Here is a 13,472-nt window from a genome sequence, read left to right on the forward strand (position 1 = left end):
ACCCAGGGCAGTCCCAGAAGTGGGGAAGTCCTGTGCCATAGCACTGGTAGAAAGGAGTAAGTGGGAAAGCCTGGGTAAGGAGAGGCTGTTTCATCTTAGCTCAATGCAAGAAAGGGGAAACCTTAATACAGATAAAGAGCAGAGGCATAGAAATACCATTAATTTCAGCCAGCAGATTTCACAGAAAATATTCTCAGAGTCAGTAAGGTTCTCAGGTTTTTTAGTATTGTTTTTAAAGACATTGCTGTTGCTATTTATTAATCCTATTAAAAAATACCATCGATCCCCAGACATTGACTATAGTCTTGGTGTATGAGTGTGGGCAAAAAAACAGTCTCTGTTCATGTATCTGTTTTTTTCATAACATATTTAGACTTCTATCAGATATTTGATTTACTTGCCCCAAAATACAATCTTTGTTGAATCAATGAACACATATTAAATGAACTAAGAAAGAGACCTCTGAAAGCTCTCAAAATGTGATTCTTGTGGGGGGATCATCACTGACTGAACAGGTCAGTGGTATCTTTGCAGGCCTCAGCTTTTGCCCCTGTGTATTATATTATTTTCCAAAGTGATGTGGAAAATACCTGTAAACTGGATGCCTGGAAAGTTTGCAGCTGACTCAAATTTTGTCACAATAAATAATGATGAAGGCAAATCTCTAATTCAGAGCAATTGCAATTGCTTGGTAGACTGGCAACAACGAAACAACATGAATTTTAATACAGCTACATGCTAGGTCATCCATCTCCAAGCATGAAATGTAGGCCGCTCTGTCAGGCTGGGAGACTGCATGCCTGAGGGCTGCGACTCTAAAATTGATTTAAGGGACATATTGGATAACAGGTGATTATGAACATTTAGTGCGATGTAGTTGCAAAATGGATGAACGTGCTATCCAGATAAAGACGGGAATCTGAAGTCTAAATGGGAAGTTTTTACCAATCTTGATTAAAAAGTATGACCTAGTATATCTGTAGTGAGACCCAATGTGTGGAAGTTCAATTTAAGGCTTTCAGGATGGAAACCTAGTGTAAATTCCTAATGATATATTATGGGATATTCAAACCCCAAGTGGGTGCCTATTCAAAGAGATGTGGTGCTGCTCAACCAGGCATTTGGGGCTGGGAGCAGAAATTGCTGCCCTCGCTGATGCTCCAGGCTTGCCTAGCCCAGGGGCTGGGTTTCTTTCCCCAGTGCTAGTTTTCTGATTTCCATGCAAATAGGAAGCTGTATCATTAGCATCCTATTGTATTCTTGTTTAGTTTGCCTTCACAGAACCTGCACATCTCAGAGAAGTATGTTTATAGAGTTGCGAGCGCCGTGTCTCTTATCTGGGTGGAGTGAATGAGAGAGCTGCAGAAGGGCAGGCAAGCATGTCTAATGCTGAAGCTGCAAAGGAGACAAAGCCGACACCTGATAAAGACAGCGGGAGCTGAATTTACACCCTTATTAAAAATCAGTCCTGGCTTTTACTTGGGAATGAAAGAACCATGCGAATGTACCGTAGGCCTTGAATGCATGCCAGGAAGGTAGTGAGAGCTGTGGGGAAGGCTGCCAAAAGAAAATGGGAAAAGGAGGCTGAGCGGGGAGAAGCAGGGCTAGTCTGGACTTACGTCCTCTGGCATTGATGGAGGGGTTGAGCAATGTCCCCTGTGTGCACCTGTGTAAGCAGGGAGATGCTCTGAGACATCTCACTGCACAGGTTGGGAGCTCGTCTTACACTGCTTGGCTCTGGCCCTCTGCAATCCAGCGTGATGACTTGTAGGGAGTGCAGCGAGTCCTGGTGAGCTGGGCTCAGAAGGGAGTGCATTGAGAGAAGAAAACGCTCAAGAAAATGATACTGAAGACAAGGAGAAACAGTGTCGTTTGGAAAGCAAAAGTTGGCCGAGAAACGCTATACACAAGTAAGGGAAAAAGACCATTTTTGTTAAAGAAGAGTGTTGTCACAAGACTAAATAGAATATGTTGGCTATGAACATAGCTGGGCTATAAAAACATTTCTGTCTTCAGAGGAAGGAGTTTCTAGAAGGTTTTCTTGCAGGAGTAACAGGTCTAGTGTCCTCTTCAGTTTGCATGTGAGTCTTGAAGTGTTTGAAGCAGAAGCATATGGTGCAGATGCTAGGGGTAGTTGTAAGTAGGGTAGAGAAATATAAACTTCAGTGATCCAGAACTTTCCACTCTTTTGCTTTCATTTCTAGGTATTCTTTGTAAAAGTGGCTGTGTCTAAAGCTGAAGTTAAAACACTCTCTCTTTTCCTGTCCTGACTCTTGAGCCCTTCATTCCTGAGCTGTTCCTTCAGATGCTGGGGTGGTCCATGCAGACAACCCAAATGAGATAAAGGTAAAGTTTCTCTGGAGCAACTTTTCCATCTAATCTATTTCCTAGACTTCTTTCCATCTTTGCACATTATCTGCAGATGCTGGTTCTGCAGCAAAAGCTGAGATAAGTGTTATTTTAGAAGAAAACTGAGAAAAATACTGCTTGGTGCAATGGGGGCACTTCCAGTGCTGGAGATGTGGGGGTGGGATTCACAGCTGCCAGGTGGGGTGCAGTCCCAGATGGCTGGGGGAGAGCAGGTGTAAATGCCATCTGGAGCTTTACCCCTCCTGCCTTGTGAGTCACTCGCACGCTGCTTCCATCAGTGCCAGGTTTGGATATGCAGGAAGCTGTTTCTTAGTAATAATATTTTGAGGCATTTCTGAGATACCTCGTGCTCCATGATAATCTGAGTCACCTCAGGAACGAGGGTTTACTTCCTTTGGACACTTGTTTGTCTCTGACTTTTTCACAAACATGATAATACTGTCCTCTGTAGGAACTAGTTGTGATTCACAAGTTATGTTTTCTCACTTGGTTGTCCAGTTTAACAGAAGCGTGAAGAATAGACAGCAGCAATCTCATGGATGGTCCTCTTCATGCAGTGAAGGGAAAAGCATAGATGGAAGCAGGACAAAAAGAAAACATACAGTTTTATTACATCCCTCACAAGAACAGCTGTAAATTCTGCCCTTTCTGATAGAACAGCAGAGATTTGTCCCATCGGTTGAGGTGCCGGAGCACGGTGATGGATGGATACTCTGCAAAGTATGGCCTAGGATATCCTTGGGAGAACAGATTTTAAATGCATGAGAGTATCATCATATTGAATATTTCGGCAAAGTTTATCCCTCTTTTTATGTAAACTATTTGATGAACATCTTTAACCTGAATTGATACATAGGATTTACCGGATTCTTATTTTTGTGAACTACTCCTGCAAGTTGCTTGCTTACTCACAAAGATGACACTGGTTAAAATGAAGCTACATTTTAAGATTTGGGCACAACTGTGAAATACGATAATAATTTTATTTGAAGGAAAGTGTATATTTGGGGACATGATTTGCTGCAGCAAAAGGGTTTCATGGTAAAATTCATAACCACAGACTACATGGCAGATGCAGTTCAGCATTTATAAATACAAAGTAATGTGTGCTGGCAAACAGCCCAGGCCCTTACCTAAACAAACCCAGTGATGGGCTCTAAATGAGCTATTACCACTTAGCAAAGTGATCTTGGGGACATTGTGGAGGATTCTCTGCAAAGCTCCTCTTGATGTTGAATGATATTTTAAATGGTGGATAGGATGCTACAACAAGTAAGGAACACAGCAGCACATCTAAACCTGTGCATAGGTCCGTGCTGCAGCTACATTCTCAGTTCATCCTCCTACCCCAAAGGTGGGAAGGACCTAGAAAAGACGCACAGAAATGGGACAAAAATCACCGGAATGATCTTCATACAGTGGCCTAGGATTTGGATAAAACTTGAAGGAGTGGAAAGAAGGCTGCATAGTCAATTAAAGAAATGTGAAAAATAAATGCTTATTTATTGCTTCTCATGACAGTGCAAATGTGAGGACCCAGGGAAATACTCAAGAAGCAGAGTGTGAAGCACTGTTGCATCATACCTCAACTGTGGAGCTTCTTTAGGGATATGAGTTGGAGAGGATCCACAAGAAATTAGACAAATCAGTGGACATTAGGTCCATCAATAATATATCCTAACATGATGTGAATTCTGTCTCAGGCAGTCCCTGGGCTTTGCTTTGGTCGTGGAGAACATGCCAAGGGAATATTCACACTATTTGCTCCATTTAGTGTTCCCCTTTCACAAACATCTGCTCCTCACCACTGAGGCAGACCAACCCAAACTGGCTGTTTTCTGGCTCAGTTCTTAGGTTCTTGTATTGCAATGAATGGGGTTTCTCTTTCTCATTTCCTGACTTCACAGGGAAATACTAGACTATATTGATATCAGTGTTATTATTATAAGGGGAGCTAATGATTCCTGCATTTAAATCCCTTGATATTTTCTCCTATGAAAGATTCTTGTGACCTTTTCTTTAAGAATCTTTCACACCTCCATGGCTTGCAGCAAGCCTTTGAAATTCAGGAAGAGGAAAACCCTCTGGCTAGAGAGAAACTCCCCTCCTCCCTCTCAAATTTGATATTCAGTTTGGTTGAAATATATACTATTAAATATCACCGTTTCCTTTCTCTCTCTGGTGCTGCTGGGGAAAATGCTGGCAAAGCACCAAAAGAATAACCCATCCCAAATATTTTTTGTTCAATCGACAATGTTGACAAAATGTTGGACATGCCAGAGAGCCACCGACAGCATGGTTTGGGTGCTGCTTTGGCACAGGCCCACGAACGGATGGAGCAGTCCTGGCTAAGGCTTCTGTTGCACTCAACTCTCTCAACAAATCCTATAGTTCAGCCCTAAGCAGCACTGAAGAATCGGTGTTGAACCCCCTCTGAAAATTTATAAAGAAGAGTTCTAAATATTGTGTGTGATATAGCTTTGCTTTTACCTGTTTTTTTCCCCCTTAAAAATATTCCCGCAATGTTAAATCCTAAAATCACATTAAGGCAGTATTACTTAGGTGGAAAAGATGAGCACTCAGAAGTTAGGAAATGGCACATCCACTGCCTCCATCCGCTGCCTGAATGCATTACAGAAATGACCTTTCATTACTGGTTGCATATTAGATTTTTTTCTGCTGAAACCATGTCTCATTCAGAATAGAGGATGGATATACCAGACAGCAGAAGTGAGGCTGTGCTGGCAAAGGGAATGAAGTGAACCACATTCCCAAAGGTTAATGGATCTGAGTGCAAACGCAGAGCATATGAGACCAGGGACTGGTATTCAGGTGCTGAAACAGTGCTGTCTCTTGCCATTTATATCACACCAGGCTCCAGAGACTGCTCTGGAACAGCATAGGCTCTCCTGAAAGAGCTGTGCCAATCTCCTAGTACCCTTGTTGGCATCTGAGACCCTCAGGGGAATCCGAAAGAGAATTACCTGCTTATTTTGGGGCAGCGATCAAGAAATGGATGTCTTGGTGTGACCTGATAGTCTGAGCTCCAGCAACAGTCTCCTGAGATTGAGTTGACCCAAGCAGCAAAGGGAAGAATTCAATGTCCCTGCAGCAGCCCGGTCACTCCAGTGGTCACACTGACTAGTTGCCTGCACTGTTCGCAACACACACCGGATCCACTGTTCCAGGGGACTGTATCAACGACCGCTTCTCCCAAGTGCTGTGTGGTGGCAGTATCTTCTCCCCCCTAAGGTCACTTCAGATGCACAGAGAGAAAGACCACCAGAGCTTTCTTCTCTGCGGAAGAGAGAGGAGGCAGCTGAATTGAGCAAAACTCCAGCTTTGGTGAGACTAGTGCAGACCATTTTTCCTTAATCATCTCACTTAACCCTCGATTCCAAATTCTCAAGAGTGCTGCACCCATTTCAGGACACGCATACAACCCTTCATGCACACACCCAGGCCCGTCTTTGCCAACAGGACAAAGCAGGAGACACTGGACCTACTTTGCAGAATGTCTTTCAAAGACATGCAGTGAATTTCAAACAATATCCATTCAGGATGGGGGATTAAGCAGCTATAGTGTCTCTATACTACAAACAAAAGCAAAATGCCGTGTGCATCAGCAAAAGGCTTTGTATTGTAAAGTACTCCCTTTATGTCCAGCCAGGAGAGAATTCAAATGATTATTGACCCTCCACTGTAGGAAAGCCGCATTATAATATCTCCAAATCAATAGAGACAAGTACAGAGTAGCAGAGAAAGGCCACAGCTCTGCATACTGCAGAAAATTGCATTTTGCTTTGGCCTCTTAAAAAGTTTGCAAAGCATCTATTAGAGGCCCCTGGAGCCTTTTCTTTCTAATTGCCATGTTTGACAACGCAATCGCACAGGGGACTAGTGGAAAGACAGATAATGGCCCCACTTTAATTGCTTCCCAGTTCCATGAGTCATAACACTTCTGAGATGGCAAAGGGGAAGTGCAGCAGTTTGACTGAAGGAGGTTTCTGGCTTTTGAAAAAGCTCTGGAGGAGCAAATACTAAACTCAAAGCCAAAATCTTGGAGGTCCTGGATTTTCTTTTTTTTTTTTTTTGCTTTTGGATAGAACTATCCAGTGAAGTTTTAGTCACATCCTGGAAGTGATAGGAATGGCTTCTCTAAGGGACAAGATGTCAAAACCTTTTGTCAGGGGTGGGCAATGGAACTGAATCCTCCAGGCAGGACAGTCCAGCTGGTGGTGGAGAAGGCAGCATCAGTCCCTTGGCAGGGGCTGTGTGAACACACTGCTTCCACCGTGACCTGCTGCCTGAGGAAAGGGGTCTCCCACTGGTGTGGCTGGGCTTGGCACCTTCTACTGGGAATGGTCCTGACTTCCCTCATGCTCATGACAGCAGTGACTCCCTCTTTTACCTGTGACCTCAAGGTGAGGTGTTTTTCTGCTGAAAGAGAAAGAGCCCACAGACAGAGCTGAATCTAGAGCTCCAGAAGAATGATCCTCTGTGTTTGCTTGAGCCAGACTGGCTGAGGGTATATCAGCACTGTTTTTACTTGGGTTGTCTGGATACCTGCTTTCATGTGCCCTCAGCCAGGGATCTGCCTGTCTGGAGACCTTTCTACAGAAGGATATCACTCTCTGGGACCCCTCAATATCCGTAATACTTGGACCCTCTCCAGACTAGCAGGATCCCATTCACACTCTTCCTGGCAAGTTGTGCATTTGTGTAGTCTTCACCGGGCTGCCATCTGAAGTGCCTCATCTTTCCCCTCCTCTTTTTGCCAAGAGAAAAAAACTGCAGGATCCTGGGAGGGGATCTAGAGGCTCTGCACACTGACAAGATTTGGTCCAGCCTAGGGATTGCCTGAGTGCTGCCTTCATATCAGCTGTGACACAGGAAAGGTGGAGGTTATCAAAAAGGTAGAGGAACCAGAGGAGGTACCTGGGAGGCTAGAGGTGGATGGAGGGCCTGGTCTGATATTAGGATGCCAGGCTGAGGGACTTTGCCTGGTTCTCTGCAATGTAGTGTCCAGCTGAGTGCTCTGGCTCCCTGGTCTGTGTTATGGCTCCAATTCTACCTCAGAGCACTTCGGTCAGAGTAATGATGCTGCACACCAGGCTATGGTACTTGGTTTAGCACAAAGGGGCTTGGGTTTGTGCTCTGTGTTCTGACATCTCGCCCGCGGTAGGGGCCTGTTTCTGTGCCATGCACTCCAGCACTGTGGGACGTGGAGCAGTGTTGCAGGGAGCCTGGCTCGATCTTCCAGGACTTGTTTCACCTAGAATAAGATGGCACCTGTAACTTTGCAGCTATATTGCAGGCAGACATGGACAACCTTTGCTGTGCTCTACACCACCCTAAATGTGTACACCTGCATTAACATGACCTAATGTTGGGCTTAGCAACCTTCCTGTCACAGGGCTCCCTGCCTTGTGCTCCTCATTGTGCTAAAATGGGCACTTGAGAACTGTTCAGACGGAGTAAGGTTTTATTTGCCTTAAACTGGACAGATAGACATATCCTGCTACAAGGCCTGGAAGCCACAGACCGCTTGGAGGTTTTGGCGATCTGGGACCCAGTCACTGGTTGAGACCTGAATGTCAGTGATGGAGCAGGTCTATGTAGGAACAAGGGACAGTCAGGTCTCAGTCCCTCTGGTCTCTCTTTTGCTCTTCCCCAGTCCCAGCGCAGGGCAAAGGGGGTCATGGCATGACCTTGAACTCCCAAGACTGTCTGTGGAATGTGCCTATTCTTGAAGCCGCTTCAGACCCTGCTTTGGCTGGGGACTCTCTGGTGAATGACTCTGATGATGCTGAGTTCTGCTCTGTCTCAGTCAGGACATGGATGAGGTGCACCAGGAGGAAGCAAATCAGGAAAAAGTCTGAAAATGATTGACAGTAACTGTCTCTGGTGGAAGGAGCTAATCTGAGCAGTGTATGAATACCAGGTCCCTAATTAAGGCACACAGACTAGTAGCCCTGCCTGTAATTATTTTCCCTGTGCTGCTGGCTATCAGCACCACTGATTCAGAGCTCCTGAAAGCTGCGGAGGCAGCAGCTACAGGAGAAGATAAGGCATGGTTCAGAGTCAAACATTATCTACTGCTTCCCTTCTGCCCCTGTGTGCTGGAAGAAGCTGTGGCATGCCTCTGGGTCTGCAAAAATCCAGAGATTGAGGCGGGATCTTGCTGCCTGCCTGTCCATAGGAAAGAGGGGGCAGTGAACATTCTGGACATGACAAATCAAGTGATCCAGAGTTTGCAGAAGAAGAGATGTACGATTATCATGAGGTGGTTGTATTTAATGGGTTGTATTCATATGAATGGCTTGTTCTCCTCTGCTTGCTTTATGTTCTCTCTTTCTTCCTCTGTATAGTATATTTATTATGCCTCCCCTGGCTGGAGCTGGAGCAGGAGTGCTGACATTGTGATTCCTGTCCCATAGGGATGGGTCTTTGTATTCATTGCACTGTGAATGTCTCACGTATTTATAAGGCATATGGGATGCATCTGGGTTCAGGCTGGATTTCAATGAGTAGGTGGTAGCCCCTGCGGCAATAGCGAGGAAGCTAGGAATAGCTAGGAAGAGCCCTGGAGTCGGCAGCAGTGTCTGCAGCCTGGGTGCTGTTTTACTGGAGTGGATGGTGTTGCGCAGCAGTATGAAACCCATCACTACAGTGCTATTCTGGCTCATGATTATCTGAATTATGAAATTGGAGAAATAGTCTCCAGAAAGACATATTTCCTTTTCTACAGGTTTTCATTATTAGCTGGAAAAGAATCATGCTGGTCAGAGAGATGCCAGCATTGCTTTAATTTCCCAAGAGGCTCCTCTTGGTGTGACATGTCCCCAGCAGGGAATTTCAGTTGTCTTGTGTTACTCTGCTCCATACAATGGTACGTGATATGTTGAAACATGACAAGCCAGCCAGAATGTGTCATAACACTGCGCTCCACACACGGCCTTCTAGGGACGCACAGCAGCTAATAATATCAGGCTCAAATTATCTCTGCATGCTGAGCCGTTATTTTTTCTCCCATGTGTACTCTGATGTATAGAAGTCTCTTGTCTGCATTGGACTGTTGGATCACCACAGATTTATTAGCTTCACATAGTGAATTACTTCGACTAGAATGAACTCGGGCCTAGAATCCCAGTCTTTTATTACAGAAAAGCGGCTTTCCCATCTTGGCTTCTCTGATACCTTTGTTATTGCTTCAGTAAACAGTTTGCGGAAATTTCCATATGATTTACTCCCTTGTTGGAGTTTGAAGTTGCTGCTTAGACTCAGAGGAGATGTGATTTCATTAGCTATGCTATCATCTTTCAGGCTTTTTTGTGAGGTGCTGCCGCTATCTCTGGAATTCAGCTTCACAAAACGCGTCCTCTTGCTCCTGCATCATGCACACATTGGCAAGAAGTGACAGGAGCCTCTCTGTTCCCCCAGTTTGTCCAGCCCTGTGTCGTTATCTCTTTGTGCCTGACTTTTTGAACTGTGCTGCTTCACATTAGGATGTAATGAGGCATTAAAATCCTTAAACAAGATTTTCAGTCTTTCAAGGAAGACAAAAACAACCCGGAGCAACAATCATGGAAAGCTGTGTGTCCCTCAGCCGGGATTCCCCTGTGATTGGGAGGAACTCGTCCCCCACACAGGTGCTGTGATGAGCTGCACACTTACCCTCTTTCCCAAGTCTCCTGTCAGAAGATGATGTTGGGTGCATAATCTGCCCCTCTATTCCTATATTTGCCTTTCCCAAGCACATCCAGAAGGCCTGATGCAGTGAATCCTGATGTTCCATTGTGCTTCATTGTGATTTGAGGTTCCTTGGCATCTTTTGTGCGTTTTCATGTAGCTGGGTTCCTGGAGAATTGAGTGGTTACTTATGTGGAAAATTGTTCCACTCAGGGCCCTGATTCTCACCAGTGTGCTGCCTGCACTCTAGGCACACAGGGAAACTACTTCCACCTGGCAAATCTCGAGGAATCCCTGACTCCAGCTTTGCCCAGGATTTCTTCTATTGACAGCGCTTCCCTCTGGGATACACAAGCTGTTTCCTCCTCTTCCTCAGTGATTGCACAAAACTCTGAGGGTGGAGGGAGTGAAAGGAAGGAAAACAAGAATGTGTGGTAAAAGGTAGGAATAAGGGTAAAGGAGAAGGAAACAATACTCTCAGCTCTGAGGCCTATAAGCAGGCCTGGCCTGCAAGGTATTTGGAGAATCCCTTGCAGTTATTTCTTGCAGAAAGACTAAATCAATGAGGAATTTGCCCATGGAAGGTCACAATGGGCATGTGTCCATCTTACAGTTGAACATGGACTGGGAACACCTGCTTTCTTTGGACAGTTGTTTGATGATCTTGAAAGCAAGGAACTGGTGATATTCCTGGCATGCTGTAGTGTTGCCTAGCGCAATCCAAGCTTCCTGCTGTCGTAGGCCTCAGCCCTGGTCAGATAGATGCTGAATTGTGCCAAATGACCCTGTGGTCATGAGACAGAGACAAACAGCCCCCAAAGAGGCACCACATTGTCTTAGAGGTAAGCCCTTTGGGATAGGGCTTGTTGGATGCATATCTAGGAGCCACAATTCAAATACATGGTGCTCATTTTCATTTGTGATTGAAGTCAGAGACCTTCTGAATATGAAAGGCTCAGACTTGCTCACAATGAAAGTGTGTTAGTGTGGTAGAATGTTTTTAATTCTGCATTTTAATTGTTTGATTCCCCTGGAATGTTTTTTTGTGGTTAATGGCAATGTACTTACAGGGGTGAATCTCAGGCTCATCTATTAGTTGCAGAGAAAAGTACTCTCCCACGATTCTGGCTAATTTGCATACTATTTTTGTTGTTCTTTAGGAAGCAAACTGCTGATTTTGGTTCTTTGCTTGAACATCCAGTCAGAAGTGGAGTCTTGCCCTGGGGCGTGTGTATGCTACAGTGAGCCGAAGATTACAATAAGTTGTCAGCAACAAGGACTGACAGCAATCCCCACTGAGATCCCTATCCAGAGCCAGCGCATCTTCTTGCACAACAACAAAATAACCCTTGTGAGGTCCACCAGTTTCACCTCCTGTCGCAATATGACCATCCTTTGGATCCACTCCAACAACATCAGCCACATTGAACCTGGAGCCTTTTATGGGCTCAACAAACTAGAGGAGTTAGATCTCAGTGACAACACGAACCTGAAATTTATCAACCCAATCACTTTCCGGGGTCTTATTCACCTCCACACCTTACATCTGGATCGCTGTGGTCTCCTAGAGCTGTCCACAGGCCTTTTTCGAGGGTTATTCTCCTTGCAATATCTCTACCTTCAGGATAATAATCTACAGAATCTGCTGGATGACACCTTTGTGGATCTTGCAAACCTGACCTACCTGTTTTTGCATGGTAACAAAATTAAGAGCTTGTCAGAGAATGTTTTTCGTGGGCTAGTCAACCTCGACCGACTGCTTCTGCACCAGAACAGAGTGAGCCTGGTCCACCGCCGGTCTTTCCACGACCTTGGGAAAGTGATGACCTTGTACCTGTTTAACAACAACCTGACCGTGCTCACGGGCGAAACCATGGCTCCCCTTGTGTCCCTCCAGTATCTACGTTTGAATGGTAACCAGTGGATCTGTGACTGCCAGGCTCGATCCCTATGGAATTGGTTTAAACAGTTTAAAGGATCGTCTTCAGAACTAGAGTGCCACCTTCCCCCGCACTTGGCAGGGAGAGACCTCAAAAGGCTGCAGAGCACAGACTTGGAAGGATGCATTGATTCCTTCAACCAGATACGAACAAGTGTTTTTAGCACTAAGACCAGGTCCAGTAAACTGCCAACCGGGAACCCCCCTCTCAGTTCCCATGACATCTCCTCCAAGTGCTGCCAGCCAGAAACGGATAAATCTTTTATTTATGAAGCTAAAGGCAAGGCAGGTCCTTCTTCCCATAGCAGCCGGCCATCCTCCAACAATCCCCTCAAGGATAAGGAGAACATGTCCAAAACCAAGTACGTTGAGACGGACCCATCTAAAAACGGCAGCAACAAGCAGATAAATGATTCCCCTTTTGGGACTTTCCCCAGCATTGTAGAACCTCCATTGACCAAGTTGAAACCAGAATTTCTAGAGCCTATTGAACCTTCCACAGTCCCGACCAAAAAGAGGCAGGGCTGCTCTAAAAAGAACAGATCAAAAGCCCAGTGCCGCCTCACTCAGCAAGGAAATAGCTCCACGTTACAGCTCAGCCTAAGCCTTTTGATCCCCTCCTTGGTGTGGAGCTTACTGTTATTCTGCTAAAACAAACTCTTTTCCTGGGTTGATGACACTTTAATACTAGACTTTTGCTGACCTCCATAAATGTTGCAAATGAAAGCAAACTACCATCCACCCTGAGAAAGCTTTGTTACACAAAAGTTAACTGGATGCCTTTATAAAAAAATAAAAAACAAACAAAAAAAAAACAAAAAAAGACAAACACCAGGATGTACATAACTTATTTGTCCTGAAACCTGTGAATTATACCTTTGGTCTTTGGAACTGCACTTGTCCACAAAGTAGCTTTTGCTACAGCAGATGGTAACATGTGATTTACTTACAGGAAAAAAAATTGTAAGAAATGTTCCAAAAAAGAATGTCTAAAATCTGTTTGTAACTTGATATGACACTGAATGATATTGCAGGTTCCCATTTGCAGAGGTAATGAATTTGATGCTGTTTTAATCCTATGTTTATGAATATTGCAGTTTTTCTGTATTCATTCCATGACATCATGTTTACGGGAAGCATTTGTTAAAGAATGCTACCTTCTCCTTCACAAGATTGCAGTATATATAGATATGCATTTTATTTTACTTGTGTACAAGTATACAAAAAATATAAAATAAAGATTTCTTTTTTCCTAAGTGGTTGTCATCTACAAGGGGTGAAGCACACTCACCAGCTAAAAAGCTAGAAAATGAAAAGGGTGTTCAGTATACCCTTATTCAAGGCAGGTCAAGCATTTAACATATTCCTCACTGTTATGCAATGTGTAATTGGTGCCAACAAAGGATTTCCTTGCACGAAACGTGCTGTGCTAATGCTGCTGCTCCCCTTCCAAAATGTCCCACACACTCAC

General features: G+C 44.7%; 1 protein-coding gene across 1 annotated transcript in view; it reads left to right on the forward strand.

Moving 5' to 3' along the window:
- Positions 1-13,257, forward strand: part of RTN4R (reticulon 4 receptor) — a 72,883-nt gene extending 59,626 nt beyond the window's left edge. The window contains exon 2 of the mRNA XM_088532285.1: positions 11,223-13,257. Coding sequence (XP_088388411.1) covers positions 11,223-12,652 — 1,430 coding nt within the window. The 3' untranslated portion in view covers positions 12,653-13,257. The remainder of the gene's footprint in view (positions 1-11,222) is intronic.
- The last annotated feature ends 215 nt before the right edge of the window (positions 13,258-13,472 follow it).

The sequence above is a fragment of the Tinamus guttatus genome, unplaced genomic scaffold, assembly GCF_059628265.1.
Source record: "Tinamus guttatus ecotype Peru unplaced genomic scaffold, ASM5962826v1 Tinamus_guttatus_pri_ptg000459l, whole genome shotgun sequence".
Lineage (NCBI taxonomy): Eukaryota > Metazoa > Chordata > Aves > Tinamiformes > Tinamidae > Tinamus > Tinamus guttatus.